The following is a 19,996-nucleotide window of genomic DNA, read 5'->3' as shown; positions in this document are numbered from 1 at the left end:
TCTTTGGCAAACTCTTCTCTGCCACCTTGGGACTGTGTCTGACCCACTTCCTCCCACTTTAAACTCCATTTTATGTTTTTTAGCATCTGAGAGCTCTCTCTGCAGAGTTCTCAATCTGCTACAAACATGGCTACAGGCAGATATGTGATGTCACAGGCAGAGATGCCACAACGTTTTTAGGTTCGGTGGGGAGGGGTATATAAGAAATTGGCTGCGCTATCCAACCACACTATCAGTTCCATAGAGAGAAATAATAAATTAATTTATATATATATATATATATATATATATATATATATATATTCTACTATCGACAGCGTGGTGCAGCACTCCAGGCTCTTTAAAAATGACAATACGCCGGCATGTACAAGGCAACGTTTCAGTGCTCGTTTTAATTATGACAGTGCCTAATAAAACGAGCACTGAAACATTGCCTTCTACATGCCAGTGTATTGTCATTTTTAAAGAGCCTGGAGTGCTGCACCACGCTGTCGATGTATGTGAGTAATATTGTGCGGGCACCCAGCCAAGTATATGTTCGAAACAGGATAGCTGGACCACATTATATATATATATATATATATATATATATATTTTTTTTTTTTTTTGATATTGTAGATGTACCCAGCGCCAACAGCAGAAAAAATTACCACCTTATAACCCTTCTGGGTTTATAATGACACTCAGTGTATTGCACTCCTCTATTAAAGGTGTCAGCTCTTAACAACAAAAGTCTGGTGGTGGCTAGCCACCATAAATTAAAATAAAGATAGTGTACACAAAGGTTGAAATGTGAGCGACAAAAGTGCTTAGTACACTCTATTAACTATTTAAATAATTCAGTAAATTTGTGAAAAACGCTTAGTAATTCATATGTAGTGTTTTAAAACAAAGTGCAGAAATAAACACATAAAGTGCCAAGTGAATAATTTAACCTCAATAAATTATATATATGCAAGTGAATAAATACGTGTTTAAAATAATAGGAATATATCTAAATATTAAAAAAATTATTTAATTCATAAATATGACACCTACAATCATGAATCATAGATTGACGAAACGCGTTGGGAGGCTGCTCATACATCCATGAACTCTTCAATTTCTTTTTTATCTAAAAGATAAGCTTTTTTCAGTTTATTCCTCCTTTTTATCCTATGTATATCATTTATTGCTATGTTTTTATGTACTTTTCATGATTGTAGGTGTCATATTTATGAATTAAATAATTTTTTTAATATTTAGATATATTCCTATTATTTTAAACACGTATTTATTCACTTGCATATATTATTTATTGTGGTTAAATTATTCACTTGGCACTTTATGTGTTTATTTCTGCACTTTGTTTTAAAACACTACATATGAATTACTAAGCGTTTTTCACAGATCTACTGAATTATTTAAATAGTTAATAGAGTGTACTAAGCACTTTTGTCGCTCACATTTCAACCTTTGTGTACACTATATATATATATATATATATATATATATATATATATATATATATATATATATAAATATTATACACAGTACACAATATAAATTAATTATATACAGGAAAGTGTATTTGGAGCTTGAGTTTGGGTATCGATCAGTTTCAATTACGGAAGAATTGTATTATTCAAACACTTGCATGTGTATTGTTTGTAATCCAACAAAAAAAGTTTACTGGTTATGTAAAAAACGTCAGTTGATTGTAATCCAAGGTGTTTGGATAACCAAACTAGTTCTCAGGGGTTGTGTTCGTTGTTAAAGAACAACTTTGCTTAGTAGCAACAAATTGCGACTATAGAATATACAGCGGCTGATGTGTTAGTTTATCTTGCCGACATAAGTTGAGGTAGTAATGTGCAAACTACGGGAAAATGGCCACAGCGGCCATTTTCCAGTCGTTTTTACATCGCCGGACCCCCATGCCGATGTGGGACTCCGGAGAGGTAATACTATATGGGTACAGGGGGTGCGGTGCGGGGCCCCCCTGGACCCAGGGTCCCATGTGCCCTGCACCCATTATAGATATGCCCCTGGTGAACACACAAACGCTTTGAGCAACCTTTAAAAACAGAGTCATTTTACCACAGCACAAGGCTGAATAATCCTTGCCCGGCTACCAGAAATAGATCTGCTCCCCACCGTACACGTAAACAGGTTGCAGGACAGCAGTAGAGCCGACCAATGCTCCCACACATCTGAAGCTATACCGGCTACCTATTCCCACACCCTCCAACGAAAGATCCCGCTTTGAGACCCAGCTAATCGCAGACGCGGCAGCCCTGCAGACGATCAAGCAGTCTAACATCTTATAAACAGAGGAATATATGATATACTGCTTATATCCATCATCTTATCTGCCACTGATTAGTCTATAGGTTACTGTGGGATTCAGCCTTACGAGTGGACATTCCACAGATGCCACGATCCAGCAACAAAGTGGGTAAACTCATTTTAATTCAATAAACATTACTACCTTAACTTATGCCGGCAAGATAAACTAACACTTCAGCCGCTGAATATTCTATAGCCACAATTTATTGCTACTAAGCAAAGTTGTTTAACAACGAACACAACCCGAGAACTAGTTTCGTAATCCAAGGTGTTTGGATAACCAATCAATTGACGTTTTTTACATACCCAGTGAACTTTCTTGTTGGATTACATACAATACACATGCATGTGTTTGAATAATACATTTGTATTGCTTCCACAATTGAAACTGATCCACACCCAAACTCAAGCTCCAAATGCACTTTCCCGTGTATACAGGCTTTTTATAAAATTATCGTAAATACCTAAAGATTTTATTTTTAATGTAATTATTTGTTAATGTGTTGTGTACTGAATGTATATATCTATATGGAACTGATGGTGTGGTTGGATAGCGCAACCAATTTCTTATATACCATTTAGTTCTTGAGGTATTTGCACATTCTTCTCTTTTTGGCAGCAGCATTCCTACACCACAAGGTCACATAGCGAGCGCTTATATTCAACAGTACTTTTTTTTTCATTCTTTTTAACCTCCTATGTGGGGAGGGGCCAAGATATTTCATTTTGGCGCACCTATATATACACCGTTATGTTAAAAAACAACATATAGGACACTATGGGGATGAACAAAGCCCCTATACATCAAATGTAGATAATAGTGTATTAGTATAATAATACAACAATAAGGTGCCCATTTATTATTTGAGTTTTAGTTTATACCTGAGAAAAAGAATTCTTATCGTTGCAATAAGAAATTAATTTCCACCCAGATGTTTTAAAAATCACATCCAGGGACGGGTGCTCTAATAGGAGCCCGACCCTGCAACATGTAAAGTAAAGTGATCTCATCAGCAATAGCTTTACTTTATGCTGCAGACCTACTGCGCAGGCGCTGTCATTAGATAACGTATGTGAGAGTGGCTGTTACCGTGGAGGGAGCCCCCTCCCAGTATTTTGTGCAATAGTTTTTAGGCTACAGTGACTAACCCCCCAGCTATTGTGATCGGAAATGGGGAAATACGTTCAAGGGATACTTACATTTTGTTGGGGTCTTTCCCAGCCCCCCCACACAAAAACAAACTTAATTTCCGGGGGATTTCCCACAAAATGTGTATAATAAATATGCCCCTAAAACCTAACTGTAACGTGAGTGACTTGCCTTCATGAAGAAATCAGAGAGAGCATCCACTCTGTGTTCCCACCCTGGTTGAGCTGTGCATGGAGACTAATTATCAGCTGATGTCTGTTTGTGGGGTGTCACGAGCAAGGTGGGGTCGAGATGCCATTTGTGTCCAAGGTGGGGGGGTGAGGACAGAGTGGAGGAGCATATTAAGTGGGAGAGGAGAAGTGCGCCGGGCTGGTTCCAGAGGAGAGGTCAGCCCACAGTTACTAGCCACATAATGTAGGGGTCAGAGCTACTACGTGCAGGGAGGGATGAGGCGGACAGAGAGGGGTTGTGGTGAAGGTGGGGCAGCCGGAAAGGGGATTATCCTGCGATTCAGTACATTGACTGGCGCCTGTCAAATGTTTGTGTGCGGCCAGCCCAGTCACAGGGTAATAGACAAATAGTGTTTAGTGCATGTTTTGGAATCATGCATAGTGGCTGACAGGAGTAGTAGTTTATTGCTTCAATTATTACAACTACAGTAGTGCTAATTTCTCTTTTTGCAAAAATACAAAGCTGCAAAACCACTCCAGGAGTTCATATGGGTCCTAAAAATGTAGTTCTGGATTCAAAGCAATAAAGCTAACGCATTTATTGACAAATGGAATTATACATTTTGTTGTAATTTAATGTGTTCATGTAAGGTCTGATCATTAGTCTAACTATTTTCATATTTCTGCACCTTAATGGTAAATACAGCATTTGCATGTTTATAGTTCTTTCAAATGAGTCTTTCTGTGCATGAGAAGGCAATTTCTTATTGTTCTGGTAGGTACATGCAGTGTGAATGCATTGAGGAACATAAGGTCACCAAGTAAATAGACTAAATATATATAGTGGACCTGTCTATATGTATTGTATGTGATAAATAACCAGCACCCTGTTTGCAGGCACAAATGTAGCACATGATTAAAGAATATTGATGGTCTTGTTCTAGTGGTATACAATTACGGGTTCATGTTCCCTTCTGTAATGAACCTTTTAATAATGCATCACATAATAGAGAAAATAAATACCCCTAAACGTTATTGCTTCACAGCAGTTTGAATATTGGTCATAAACAGCATCTGTTCCTTTCAATACTGTGTTTGTGTGTGTGTATGTATATTGTGTGTGTATATATATATATATATATATATATATATATATATATATACATATATACACACACACACACACTCTATACACCTATATATACATAGAGGACACTTTACAACATGCAAATGTCCTCCTTTTCTTTGATGTCCTTTTATCTTCATGAGTCACCAAAGGTCTCATATGAATGGAAAGTTCAAAACATTTCTTGAATAAACCCACTCGCCAAAAAAAATCACCCAACAAAAAAGCGCCCAATGGTCACTTATTAGTTGAATCTGAGTATTTTATTATGGATACAGTGACAGACACAAACATATTTTGCTTGCATCACAGTTTACAACGGTTTTGTGTTATCGCCACTTATAAGGGATGGAATAGCTTCCTGTCAGCACCTTTCCAGATGTCAGCTAATGGACAGGGACCTCGGCATGGCTGACATGCACGGCACCATTACCCAACACGTTCCATCCCACACAGGGGACTTTCTCAGGGGTATTGATCAAAGTAACAGTATCATATTGATTCACTGGATCCGAATATTACGCTCATCACGCCAGCTGTAGATTATAGTGTTTTTTTAAATCCGAGCACAAATGTCTGTCCTTTTGCTGCAGCAATATCAAATTTATATACAGTTGATAGAGATAGATATCTATCTATCTATCTATTACAAGGTTTGTTCAATAAATAAGGTAACAAGACCTCTCATTGCATAATTTATTCAATTTGTACATATACGTATAACCAATAATATGTCCTTGGTACAGATTACTTTTCCACATAGTCCCCATGTTCTAATGGTACACCAAGGCATCTATCCCGGCATAGAAGATATCAGTGTCAAGTGCCTGAAGCCAGAACTTGACTGCCTTCTACCCAGGTGCTTCTTCAATGGTCCAAAGAGATGACTCCTCCTGAATCAGACCTTCAATGCGACACAACTTGTCATTGTGGTGGATGTGCTTGGGCGGCCGGACTGCTGCTCATCTTGAACATCAATTTTGCCATTATCAAAGGCAGTGCACCAAACCCACACCTGTTTCCGTGACATGAGGTCATCACTGTACATCTTGACAATTTGGTAATGAATGTCAGCTGCTGATGTGGCCTTTTAGATGCAGAAATATGATCGTACTATGTTAATCAATGTTTGACCATGTTTCCGCCAGTCCACCATCTTACAACTGATGTTGAGACAGTATGACTGACCTAAGACGCAGTCTAATGGCCGTGAGGGCAAGCAGTGGTCTACCTGCTCTGGCCTGGCATGAAATTAGAAAGAAATAACATTATATACGTGAGAGGTCTTGTTACATTACTTATTGAACCACCCTCAAGTGTATATGATTGTCAATAGAATAATATTGGATATGCAGGGAATTGATATGTTAACGAACTGCCCAGACATGCCACAGCACTATTGCAGATTGATTTACTAGATATTGGATACTGTTTTGTTGTGAACTCTACTCAGAATGCTGTGCAGTGATGTCACTTGGCGCTGTATCTGAATTATAATGCATCCTCCACCAGTCGTTGCAACCAAAACAAAGAGCTCTAAAACTGTGGTCACAATGGGTTCCTCAGATCTACATTTTTTGCAGATCCTTTTATTTCCTATTCCATGATCTCAAGACACACTACTACTACAGGTTGAGTCTCACATATCCAAAATGCTTGGGACCAGGGGTATTTTGGATAACTGAATATATTCTGTGTTTTGGAATAATTACATACACCTTATACACACAGCCTACAGGTAATTTTATACAATATTTTCAATAATTTTGTATCTCAAACAAAGTTTGTGTACATACATGAAATTAATTTATTTCACATACACCTTATACACACAGCCTGTAGGTCATTTTATACATTATATTTAATAATTTGTGCCTAAGACAAATTTTGTGTGCATTGAACCATCAAAAATCAAAGGTTTCATTATCTCAGTCATGCCAAAAAAATTCCGTATTTCGGAATAATCCGTATTTCGGAATATTTGGAATTGGGAGACTCAACTTGTACACATTTCAGGGGACTCCTAGGAACAGAGACTTGCTCAGCTCATCGATACTTTCTACAGTTACCTTAGTTTTGTGTCTGAAAGAGGCCAATTAGAATTTCATGAAAATAAATATCTGTACAATTATTACATGATATTGGTTATACATATTTTATATGTAAAATTGCTTTTGTAAAGAGTGCCTTGAGTTGAGGAAATTATACTTCATTCTGTACATGAAAGTAAGAAGTCCTTGCAATGTTTTTATCAGAGCTGTGCAAGAAAGACATTAAGCACGTGCAGCATGCTCTCCCTGGTGCATGATAGTCCCATGGTAAAAGACGCGCTACTTGATCTTCCACACTACTCCTGTCTGTTCAAGTATTGATTGCTGACAATTGCATCTTTATCATCAGCGTTATGCTTTTCTCATCATCCCTGTTTTAATGTGATGTGAAAATCAGATCACATTCTCTGAATGTACGTTATGAGCCAAATGACAAGACCTTTGGACGCTCAACTTTATTGCTATGAAATCAATTCCCTGTAACTTTTCAATTAGATTTATTTAATGTAATTTCTAATTGAATAGGCAATAAATCAAGAGCCTTCCTCTGGCTTAGTTAATATTTCATGCTGATTGGAAGTCTCACAAATAAAAAGCTTCCTGCTGGATAAATTGTTTCCCTTTTTATCCTTTTAACTTATTGTTAGGAAAGGGTTTTTGCCAAGTACGTCTTTGGAGAACCATATAATTTTCCAACCACCAAATTAATTTGTCCATTGGATGTGGTAATATTTTTTTTTTGTATTTCCTTCTAGCTTATTTAATGCCAGTAACTTATAAACACTGTGCCTGCAGTAGGCCTATTATCTGCTCATAAATCTGATTCAGTGTCTTTAAAATATTAGCTTTTGCTGAATTTCAGAAAATAGAGTAAATTTATATAATTTTTTTTAGTGCTGTGTTATACAGGCATCCTCTATTTAGGACATTTAAGCATCTATTGTAGTCATTTAAAGTTGTAGACTGTCCGTTTCTAAATAGGGAGCGTATAGCTAGCATAACTGCAGTCCTTGACATTTCTTCCCCACTTGTATAGCAGGGGACTATTGTCGTAAAAAAAGAAAAACTATTAATGAAATTTTTCTTTAAGCAGTCATGTACAATTGACCTGCCACATCCTTTCCTACATTCTAAATGTATCCACAAGGAGTAAAAATACTGATTGCACTGTAGGCAATCGCTAAAGTCACATTTCTGGGGCTACTTATTGCATGGAATGGACAGAAGATTAAAGCAATTTAAATAATTGTACTTATTCTTATTTTTTAAGAGTTGCAGTTCACTTTCATTAATGTACATTGACAAATATTCACCACTACAGTATGTTTGGGATTTATGGTTTAGGATTTATGTTGTGATTTACCAGGAACACTATTCCTACCATGAAGCATTGTGGGAAGAGAATTATGCCATGGGGTGCTTTCTCTGTTTGAAGAACTGGAAAACTTAGAAAAATAGAGGGTGAAGTGGAGACCCAACTCTTGGAGGACAACCTGCTGCAGTCTACAAACCTCGGACTTGCTTGTAGATTCCAGCAGGATAAATGTCCAATGCAGACAGTAATATGTACATTGAAATAACTTGAATAGATAACAAAGATGAATGTCTTGGAGTGTCCCAGTTTTCGATCACCATAGATATTCTGTGAAGTGATGTGAAAATTTCCAACCAATATTTCTCAGCCAGTCTGATAAAGGTTGAGCAATATTTCAAACAAGGAGGGATACAGTTGTACTGGTCTAGATAAATATGCATCTACAAAGAAATAAAACAAGGGAATATAAATCTTTATGTAATCTGATGCATTAACGCCAGAGGGAGTCCATGTACAGCAGGTCACCTTCTCTGAGCACTCCTCCCCTCCTCAGCCGCGCATTTCTTAACTTGTGTGCTGCGCTGCGAGTGGGTCCCTCCTCCGTGGCGCCATCTTCCTAGTGCTATTCTGCACACAAGAGATAAAAGGCTCTGGTACAGTTCCAGAGTCTTTGCTTTCACTATGCGGTGCCACTTGCTAGCACAAGGTAAATATAATCTGGCTGCAGGGTGTGCAGTGTGGAGCACCCCTGGACTCAGGAGCCTGTGTGCTATGCACATCCTGCACCCGTTATAGATACGCCTCTGTATGTATGCAAAATATACCATAATCGAAATGTGTATAAAATAGTATTTTAAATTATGTTTTTTAATAGGAATTTATATGCATCTCTGTGAATCTTATTACACTAATGCTCTAATATGTACAGCTGTAAATCCAAAATGTCACTGAAACCTGGCGGTGTTAATTGACTTGCTGCCCAAACTGGAACCACATACATCATCTTCTTTTTCTTATCTGTCTTTGTAAATTGAAACCATGCCCATATCCTTTGCAACAAGGTGCTTTCAATTGGCAGAAATGTGAAAGGTAATTGGATTTTGCAGGCTAATCGAAACATTGACAGTAGATTCATGTGCTTGAGCGTGATTGTATTCTTGTGCTTGTCAGGCATTAGAAAAGAACTGCAGAGTGGAAGGAGGCTATTCTGGTGTCAGGGATGTTTACGCTACTCAACCCAATCACGATGATGTGCAGCAAAGTTTTTACCTTGCGGAAACACTCAAGTAAGTATGGACAGTGATTAAGAGGTCAATTAATGTTAAGCAGCAGCACAGTTGAGAACAAACCATTAACACTCTTGACATTCTCATCATGTTTTCTGACCCCAGAGCAGCAACGTTTTGAATAATGTAAAGCAATTGGACACAGTGCGTAGTAGCAGCACAAGATATATTTGCAGTCATTTTAATTGGAGGTCAACTGTGTGATTTATTTTTATAGTATGAGTATTTTTTTGTTAAATACTTTGCAGCAATTGAAAATTATGGATTTACAATAACAATTAGGTTTTTAAAATAGAACATTTAAATTGAGAAATGGCAACACAGCACACCTTGGTATTTTCTGTATAAACCATTACACTATAATAGCGCTCACAGAAATGTGACATTGTAAGCCTACTGAGGAGAGAAAAATGTCACCTTTTTTTCCACATATGGAAGATTTCATGGCTGAAATTTTGTTGTGAATTTTTGTCATTTATGTTCAATATATATTATTGTGGTAAAACAACAATAAATAACTGAGCTAAAAGCATGGAATTTTTAAAGCAGTTGGTCAGTTAACATTATTACCCCGTGAAATCTGATGACCTGCATTTATTTGCAGACCTTATTATATTACTATGAAGAACACTTGTAGTCTTTGCAAACTGGAAGCAGCAAAAAAACAGGTTCCGTTCAGAGAATCAATTATCAGATTTAAGGGGCGTATCCATTAGCAGATCTTTCTGAAAGACAAAAGATTTATCTTTTTGAAAATTCCTGGGGCTGCTGTGACAGATATCTGTCATGTACATGACAGATTTTTGCAAACGACAAACGATATTGCATGACATCATTCTGGGAATTTTATTTATGTTTCTATTCATTTTCATAAAAAAATCGTTCGTCGTTTACCGCGACAGATATTTCTAATATCTGTCAGCAATAAACGATAATTGTCCAACATGTTGGAGAGACAAAAGACCCAATTTGTTGGCCGCGGGAGTGCGCATTTTTATCGTTCAGAGCCTATCCATTAGCAGATAAATTGCACAACTGAACGATAAATCGTTCATCGTTCAAATTTATCTGCTAATGGATAGGCCCCTTAATAATCGCTCTCTGTTTGAAGAGTAGTCTGTTTATAGATATTGAAGCAGATGCGAGTACAGGCCTTCTTACAGCGTAGTTGTGAATTGAGTCCTAGATTGTAAATGTGCTCTTCACTATTAAACATTTCTAGTAAGTCAGTGTTTTCTCAGCCTAAGGGCAGTGTCACAACGCAAGGGATGAATATTGTGATTTTGTTTTCACAAATAGTAGTTCTCAATTTCTGCTGTGATACACCTCACTGAAGTGCAGAAATTCTATATAAAACAAGGGAGTAGAAGTTTAGTTCATATGAGCCTTGCTCATGCACACACTATTTTAAACCTGATATTGTAAGTATAGGGGTCAGGTGACACCAGAATGTAAATAATTATTAACCTTTTTGGTGGATAATGCACACAGCTTACTGTACATATGAGTCCAGTTTTGTCTGTGTTCATAGTACTTCTCCCTGCAGTATGAGGTTAAGATCAAAGGATCTCCTACCTCTCCAATCATGTCCCAAATGAGCAGGTTTTTGTGATAATGCACAGGTGGATTACATCTTGTTGCCTTCATAGAGAGAGACAATGCAACCTATGAATTCAGTATGAAGAAACATCTCATATTGGCTATGAAATGCCTCGGCATTGTCAATGTTGATTTCATTGGCTGCATTCTCAGTGATTTAACCAAAAAGGGATCTGATTTATTCAGCTCTCCAATGTCAAATCAAAATGAATGCCCACTGGAGAGGTACCTGACCTCATTTAGGAACTGGCCTACAATGAATTTGCAGACATACACAGTTATACCTTGCTTGTTAAATTACCACACACGTGCATTGTCATCTGCAGTTTAGATTATCTCATAATGTGTGCTTACTTTTTTATGTAATAACTGGTGCACTCATTGTCAGGGTGTCACTTTGTATCTTTGCTGTGAATCCATAAACATGACTAAAGAGCCTATTTACTGGAAAATACATAAACAACTTTGCTTTACCCTTTCAGGTACCTCTACTTATTATTTTCCGATGACGATCTTCTTCCTTTAGAACATTGGATTTTCAACACTGAGGCACATCCTTTGCCCATTATCCAAAAGGCTGACAGAACGATAGAAGGCGTAGTAAAATAAAGGCCTCAAAAATTGCTTTTCATATAGTTAATTCACTGCATTCCTTCAACAGTCCTTTTCCCAGAATCCAAGACTGGACATCTTTACGTCATGTGAATTTTTTTTTTTCCTGAAATTCTAGAACAACATTTTGCAGTCTGTCACATTTACTCCAAGTTCCCTGAGTGGTTCCATTCATTTGTGGTCTATCCAATGACTGTGAATTTAAAGCACCTTTCCCCCACATGGACATTCTATTTAGAGTTCTAAAAACATCTCTTGCCATATAGAATAGAGCAGTTTGCACTTTTTGTTACTACTACTTTCTCCTTTCATTTGACTGCAAAGATCGTTCCTCCTCTGTGAGGAGATTTGTCTGCTTTATGCTGTAATATTTTGCCATGTTGCAAAAAGCCATAATGAATAGTATAAAAGAACTGTTTTCCTTTCCAGTTATATGTGAATCTGATTTGTCTGCAATTCATCAAAGACAAATTGTGTAACTGTGATACCATCCTCTTATGTGAGTTTTATTTGGTAAAATGTTTAGAAGTATTTCATTTCTGAGGGAAGTGACATAGAATGAACTGAACCCCAAGCAGGTGTAACTCTATTTTTTAGCAATGATCCAAATATTTTTTTTTCTTTTCTTTCAATTTTTGTTAAATTGTTTAAGCTATTCAATTAACATATTCGTAAAGTATTTTGATTACAAAACTAACTTATCTATATATAAATATATCTGATCTATAGACAATCCAGGTTGTGCAAAATAAAATACATTTTGAAATGTTCAGGTTATTTTCCAAGGACAATATATAGCTTGTCCTTTGTAGTGGAAATATTTCATATGATTTACATATATTTTCTAAACGTTAGATCTGATCTCTTCTGACCAATGACATTTTTAAAGTTTGTAAGTTTTTGGATTTTTTTGTTTTGTTTTCACCCTTCTGCAATGATTATTTTAGGATCTGGCTGTACCATTTTTGGAATTATGATGTGATCCATACTGGCCTTGAAAAGCCAGCCCGGAGTGTTCCGATTATTAATGCCCTCTTCATAGAGACCACAAAGCCAAATGTTTGTGTCTTTTTTCTCTGCAGTAAAACAATGTTTATATTACAGTATCTTTAAGGAAACTATCAGACCTGTGAACTTCAGTTGTGATCATTGAGTCAACACAAGGTAGCTCTGCCTATCACTCAATGAATAAAAAGTACATATTACACTGGAAACCAGTAAGCAGATTTCCCTATTGACATAGACGACACACTGTATCCCGCATGCATAGGTAGTAGAGGGAAGACAAGCTGTTGAAAATGAATATGGTGAAACGACCAGCAGCAATGGATTTCTAGATAAGTGTTTGAAACATCTGTAGGTGTTGCCTCCTTTTTTTTTATTTATTTTTTTTAATCACTAATCCAAAAAAGAAACACACTTAGTTAAAAGCATAGATAAAACCTTGTACGGTGTTCTTCATATACAGGTTGAGTATCCCATATCCAAATATTCCGAAATACGGAATAATTTTGGCATGACTGAGATAATGAAACCTTTCATTTTTGATCCTTCAATGTACACAAACTTTGTCTAAGGCACAAATTAGTACTAATATTGTATAAAATTACCTACAGGCTCTGTGTATAAGGTGTATATGAAACATAAATTTAATTTCTGTACACAAACTTTGCTTGAGCCACAAAATTATTGCAGGCTGTGTGTATAAGGTGTATATAACAAATAAATGCATTCTGTGTGTATATAGGGGTTCCACTCCCAAGATATTTCATTATGATATGCAATTCTTCCAAAATACAGAATTTTCCGTTATCCAAAATACCCTTGGTCCCAAGCATTTTGGATATGGGAGACTCAACCTGTAATAGCACATCATGTGCTTTGAGTGCTTCATTGTATTTTCCTAAGCATATATAATAACCTTGTTTAAAGACTTTTGAGAAATTGTTTTGCTTTTACCCTAGTTTTCGAACACACAGGGCTTAAAGACTATTAAATGCTTAACTGGCACTGTTTCTTATGATACTTTAGTGCCCCTCTACTGTAGTAGGGATGTCAAGAGAGAAATGTAAAATTGGAACACCTGTGTTCTATCTTTTCATTGTCTGATGCAGTTTTTAATTTTCCTGCTTATCCTGTTATAGTTGCATCAGGAGTCTTAATTCTAGGATAATACATTTCTGATTTCCAGTGTCAAACACCAATGAACATACTTTTCCAATAAAGTATATCATATTAATTTAAAGTAGAGAATTATTAGACATACTGTATGCTATTTTCAACTAAAATGAATCTAAGTGCTTTTTTATTTTATTTAAATTTTTTAATTTATTCTAAAGCCCATTGTTTTTTATTGTTCCCGTATTGTACGATTAAAAAAAAGGATTGGCCAGGCTGATTTTTTTTTTTTTTTTTTATTATATAATCTTTGTATTGTAAGTCGCACTGCACAGAAGTGCTTATGAGCTTGAACCCCTTTGAATTCCACATTTACAAATGTGTTACTTTTCATATCGCCTCTAATTTGATAATACTTTATACGTCTTTTGTTAGGGTATTTCCAGGAAATCACTGACATAAAATATACAAATGTATGCCTTTGTAAATTACGTTTAAAAATAACCTATCATTAAAATTGGGTATGATTTGATTTATATTTAATATCTTATAAAACAATTAACAAAGTACAATACATTGTGTTTGTGTGATAAATGTATAATACACTGGCATGTGATTCGTTCATTCAAACACCTTCAAAACGTACATAGCAAGTGACTGTATAAATGGTTATAAATTCAGTACTACAAAAACAAAGAAGTTACAGAAATACTGGTAATGAGGGCCTAAAGTTTCAAGGTATTTCCTGATGAGATTACAAATGGTTCACTCTTCAATATATATTGCAATAGCAAACAGCACTCACTGGCTATATTGGTGTCTGTGGTTACAACAAAATGTGATCATTGTGTCAGTGAATACATCATTCAGTAAGCAAGACCTTGCAGATCAGTTACAGTAAACAGCAGTTCAGGCAAAACTAAAAAAAAGAAAAAATAGAAACTGGCAAACACCAATAACCTTGCTCACTGAGCAAATACTGTACACCTCTAGATTTACAGTTGCTGTGGTGATTGTCTAAGACATTGCGTATGTACTTGTTGTGACGACTTTGAAGGTGTTTATACTGCTTTCTGCTTTGTGACCTTTATATTCACGTTGCTGCATAATATCAACCTTATTGCAGTTACTTGCAGTACTCATGGCGTGCATAATGGGACTGAGCAGGTAGTTCATTGTAAGTCTTAAATATATACAGGTGGTGTGCCTTCCTAATAATCTCCATGTAAATTAAACTACAGCTTCAAGTAACACAGGGATGTTTGCTATAGGGCATAGACCCCCACCCCCTTTTCAATAGGTGAATATTATAATAATAATGGAAAGGCGCAATTCACCTCTGGATTTTTATTCAGTTAACTGTATCCTCTATGCTGCCAACATAACTCTAGGTGGTTTTACCAGATAACTGGTTAGACGTAATTTATTTCAGTGCTCAAAATATTTGACTATATTTGCATTTTAATAAAAAAAATTAAAAGTGCTGACCTACTATGTCCCAAATATGAGCCCAGCAATAAGAATAGGATTATGCACTTCATCTAGCTAAATTCTAGACATTGCACATAGTAATTCAAATGATGAGTACTGTTAAAGAAAACAATGTAATATATGAATTAGAAGTGACAAGGAGTCATGACTGAGAGCACCACCAGATTCCATGTCTTACATATGACCTTGTTTATGTATATTAAAATATGCTTAGTGGTATCAACAATTCAGCAATTGTTTGGAACAATTCTATATTAACGGAAGTAAAATAACCTTAATGTATGTATGCTGTAACTTCTGCTCTCCCATGAAGCTGGTGCTTTGTAAAGAGGCCATGGACTTGTAGCTATTTATATAGTAGCTGTTCTCTTTGTTGCTAGACCTTGTAGATTACTATAGGGTAGTATCTATGTTATCCCGAAATTTCATACTGCTTAAGTATTTTTATTTTCTGCAGGGTTCTGTCCATCTTTTTTTTTTTTTTTTTTACCACTCCTTCCTATTTCCCATGCTAATACTTTAAAAAAATTTTTGTGGGGGGGGGGGGTGGCACGCACCCTTTGCTCTGTTGTGTAGTATTCTGGTACTTATGATCATTCTGCGGGTCATCATCTGCCAAAGTCTCTGACGCACCCAGAACTCTACCACATTGAGCATGATGCAGGAGGAGGACTCTCAATTAAGTATTAGTGAGTAGGGAGTATAAAAAAAAAAAAAAACTTAAGTGGAAATGCAAAACCCTTTAAGAACTGAAGATTTATCCATATGTTTCAGTTTATGGTTATACCTAATCTGATGTATTTGTATAAAGTAAAGTATATTGCCATCTTTTTACCTATTCATTAGCTTAGAATACAAAAATATTTAAGGCCAGTGTAGTTCAGGTTTCATCAGGAAATTCTAAAATAAAACAACCTGATTAGTCTCTTGCTTTATAGAACTTTTCAGATTGATTTTGAGACTTTCCTCTCTACCTCAGTTATAGATACTGGTAATAAATTTAGGTGTTTAAACAAGAGTCAAATAGTCATGTCTGGATGTTTTCACATCTTTAGGAAAATATGAATTGCTGCAAACGAATAGTACACTTGTTGGGTTGTTTAAATTGATATAAAACCAGTTGTATTTTTCACATGTATTACATTGAGCTCCTGATCAGCAATATCAACTAATTTAAAACATGTTTTGGAAGTAGAAGTAGAACCAGCAGTTTCGATAAACTCAAAGTGCAAATAACTCGCCAAAGCTTGCTACTATTTTCCAATAATAAGCTGTTCGCATAAAAGAGGATTTTTTAAGAGTTTTGTATATGAAAACATATTATTGAGATGTAATTACATATTGCTTATGATTGGTTTTGTCAATAAATATCTTCAGATTTGTAATCTCTAGCACTAATATTCCCCAATGCTGTCAGCTTGTACTGTATATTTCAATTTGTTTTCCACACTGTGTACATTTGTTGGGTTGGCGTGTCATTGATGGGTTATCAGGATTTAAATGCTGTATAGTGCCCACTTGCCACCCATTTATCTAGAAATATCATATAAAATCAAACTCTCAAGATTTTTTGGAGGCGTTGTGGTCTTTATAAAGCTAGAGAATCAAAGAGAGCAATTCATTTTTGGTGATGTGCCGTTATGCACATCACCAAGCATTCCGGGACCTAAACCTTGCACATTTTCCTGTACGCCTCTGAGGGAAAATTTTTTGTGATGTTGATGGCTGCATGGTGCCAGCGTTCCACCTCACAGCCATCACTTCTAATTGAATAATCACCAAAATGTCTTTGCGCTAATTGTTAGGAACGTTTAGGGTCCATGCAAGATTTCATTAATTCTTCACACACTGTATAATTTGTGACACTGTGATAAAATAGCAGTGACATCACTCTGGAAAGCAAAGCCAAATGACAAGCACAAACATTTTAATGTAAAATGTTGATTTATTAATGTGTAAAATGAACCTTTGAATCATAATTCCAAAATTCCATGATTTTTTTGTTTATTTGACAAGACCACCACAATATCAAGTGACTTGTATGAAAGGGAGCATGCTTTTACTATTAATAGGTGTTACCTGGGTTGTTAATTATCCTAATGTTTCAATCAAGCATATAAAACATTAGGTCCGCAGTGGTGGCATTCAAGTCAGGTCTGTTTTGTTAATTTAAAAAAAAATAATAATGCTCACTAAGACATAAGGGTTTTAAAAAAATAAATAAATAAACATTCCCAATGGAAAGTCGAAGGATATATGTTTAATGAGGTTTGTGGAACAAATATAAGCGGTATTGTTAAAGTTAATTTTATTGACCAATCAATTTTTTTTTGTTAACTCCATGTGTTTCTTTGCATTTAATTTAATTTTTTACATTCCACCTTTATACAAATCTTAAATTTTCGACTTATGTAATAGATTAAAATGCACAATTTATAAGAATTATATTTGTAAAATTATACTGTGAATAAAGTCTTTTACTCTACATGAAGCAGTTGCAGTGATTTAATATCTAGTATTTGTAATGAGAAATTGGGATTTTTCTTTAAGAAGAAGAAAATAGCAACACCTTGAACGATATTATGTTTATGTAATGGCTTGTATGCAGGTGTGACTTGTTTAAAAACTATTTTGAAAAAAATGCTGTTTGATGAAAGTTCACTGCTTTAACATATAAAAAAAAAGAACAAACAAAAATAAGAAACAAACAAAAAAACAGCGCTGTGAGACACCTGTAAATAAATTAATGAATCTAAAACCAGCTATGTCAAAAGTGTTTTTAATTGAGATATTATATATTCTATAAAAATTACATCATTGGCCAATGAATCACATATAATAACAAAAATGATGCTGTAACAGACAATCACAAGTAATTGAAACACCATATAACACTATCAGTTAGCAACAATTTGCTGTTTGTTTGGGACAATGTTAGTTCCCCAAAGTTACTTAATGTTCACTTGTATGCCAGAAACTCCCATGAAAACCTGCCGCATGATGTTGTCTCCAGCCTGAAGAGTCATGACGATGCAAGAAGGATAGAGGCTTTTGTGCTGCTGTCTCCATTTCCTCACCCTACCATCTACTGTACATGGTGTAATTAAAAAAAAAAAAAAAAATGACCACATGACACATTTTGAGAAACTGGGGCAGTGAATATATGACAGATATATGGAGGGGGGGGGCAGAGATGACAGAGAAAATGATGTGACATAAGAGAAATGGTGAGGAGAGGGATCAGTTGAGACATATACTGGAGGACGCGGATATACCTAGATGAGCGAAAAATGGGGGTGGGTAGACAGATGGGGAAGGAATGACTTATGAGTGAGATAGATGGGGTGGGGAGGATAGTAGCATTCATATTACAGCCTTTTTAGGAATCCTCTGACATATTACCAGCTTGCAGGGCCATTGAGAAATCCATGGGGCACAGGTACTGGGGGTCATGGTCTGTGTGGGAAAAATTAAATACTATTAAGGTGCCATGCGCTGCCAAGGGGGGACATTTATCTCAATCCATTATTGGCCTGTGCTCCCAACAGGCCCAGGTAATCTGTACCATCCCCACCCCCTCCCCTCTCTGCACCCCTGGCAGCATACAATGTAAAACCTATTTGGTGCGTAAGGATTGCTCCTCTGTTTGATGTTAAGCATACAATGCTATCCTCAAATCTACGAGCAGTACAAATCCTCACTTACCTCCTGCTGCTGCCAATTTGTGTACGTGACTTGCAGGAAGTTCTGTCAATAGCAGTGATGCTAACCGCCTCACCCCTATCTAACCCCAACAGCCAGTGTTCTCTGAGCGATTGACTGCTGAAGTGTAACAGAGCAGAGGCAGTCAGCATCTCTACTAATGACTTTCCAGGCTACTTTTACTGTGCTCAGTTTCTGCAGCAGGTTTTGCTTTGGCCACACTAAAATCCCAAAAGTTATGGTCGCTGCAGTCTAACAAATTATATACCATACTGAATTAAGTTATGATTTCAGATTGCTTTATTAAATAGATATAACACATGGTAACAAAGTAGGAATACAGTAAATTTTTTTTGTCTTTCTGAACGTTTACTTGTCCTTGGGGCCTCATGCACCTTGTCTGAAATCTCCATTTTTATTGACGTTTTCTTCTGCCCAAGATTTTTTATTTTTTTTTAAATATGCTTTAAAAATCTCATCTGCATTTAGCTAGTTTGAGCATGAGTATAGCAATTTGCCACTTCACCTTCCAGCAAGTTAAATCTTTGTGACACTTCACTTTGAAATAACTTTTGCAGAGAATACTGTGGTTACTATGCAGCGTGTCGGTCTGTGAATCATGAAAGCGCTGTTGATCTTCTCTAGTGTCAGTTTCTTTACTTTTTGGTCATATTAGAGACAACGAAGGGCAGCAAGGTGGTAACCCTGCATTTCTTCAGTATCTACAATTGCCTTATGAAAGACTGTTAGAATGCAATTTAATCAAGAAGATTGATGGCGTTTCTACCTGGTGAGTTGAATCTGATGACCCTAGAGAAAACTGAATATGAGCTGCCAATTAACCTCTGAACTATGCCTTCAGCAGTTCTATTTAACATGAACAGTTTATCTGCTGTTCATGCAAGAACAACATAGTAATACAACTGTATTACTCTATTACTCCTCTATTAATCTTTACATTTGATTACTGTACATTTGTTTTATTGTTTAAAGTTTACTATATATATATATATATATATATATATATAATTTTCGTGTTATATAAATT

General features: G+C 36.0%; 1 protein-coding gene across 1 annotated transcript in view; it reads left to right on the top strand.

Moving 5' to 3' along the window:
* MAN1A1 (mannosidase alpha class 1A member 1) overlaps window positions 1–17,722 on the top strand; it is a 286,634-nt gene extending 268,912 nt beyond the window's left edge. Inside the window, exons 11-12 of the mRNA XM_088480988.1 lie at window positions 9,311–9,426; window positions 11,508–17,722. Coding sequence (XP_088337114.1) covers window positions 9,311–9,426; window positions 11,508–11,634 — 243 coding nt within the window. The 3' untranslated portion in view covers window positions 11,635–17,722. The remainder of the gene's footprint in view (window positions 1–9,310; window positions 9,427–11,507) is intronic.
* The last annotated feature ends 2,274 nt before the right edge of the window (window positions 17,723–19,996 follow it).

Source organism: Taudactylus pleione, unplaced genomic scaffold, assembly GCF_031769625.1.
Source record: "Taudactylus pleione unplaced genomic scaffold, aTauple2 ptg000259l, whole genome shotgun sequence".
NCBI classification, from domain to species: Eukaryota; Metazoa; Chordata; class Amphibia; order Anura; family Myobatrachidae; genus Taudactylus; species Taudactylus pleione.
Note: the sequence above shows the minus strand (reverse complement) of the source record. Positions and strands in the feature narration are given on the sequence as shown.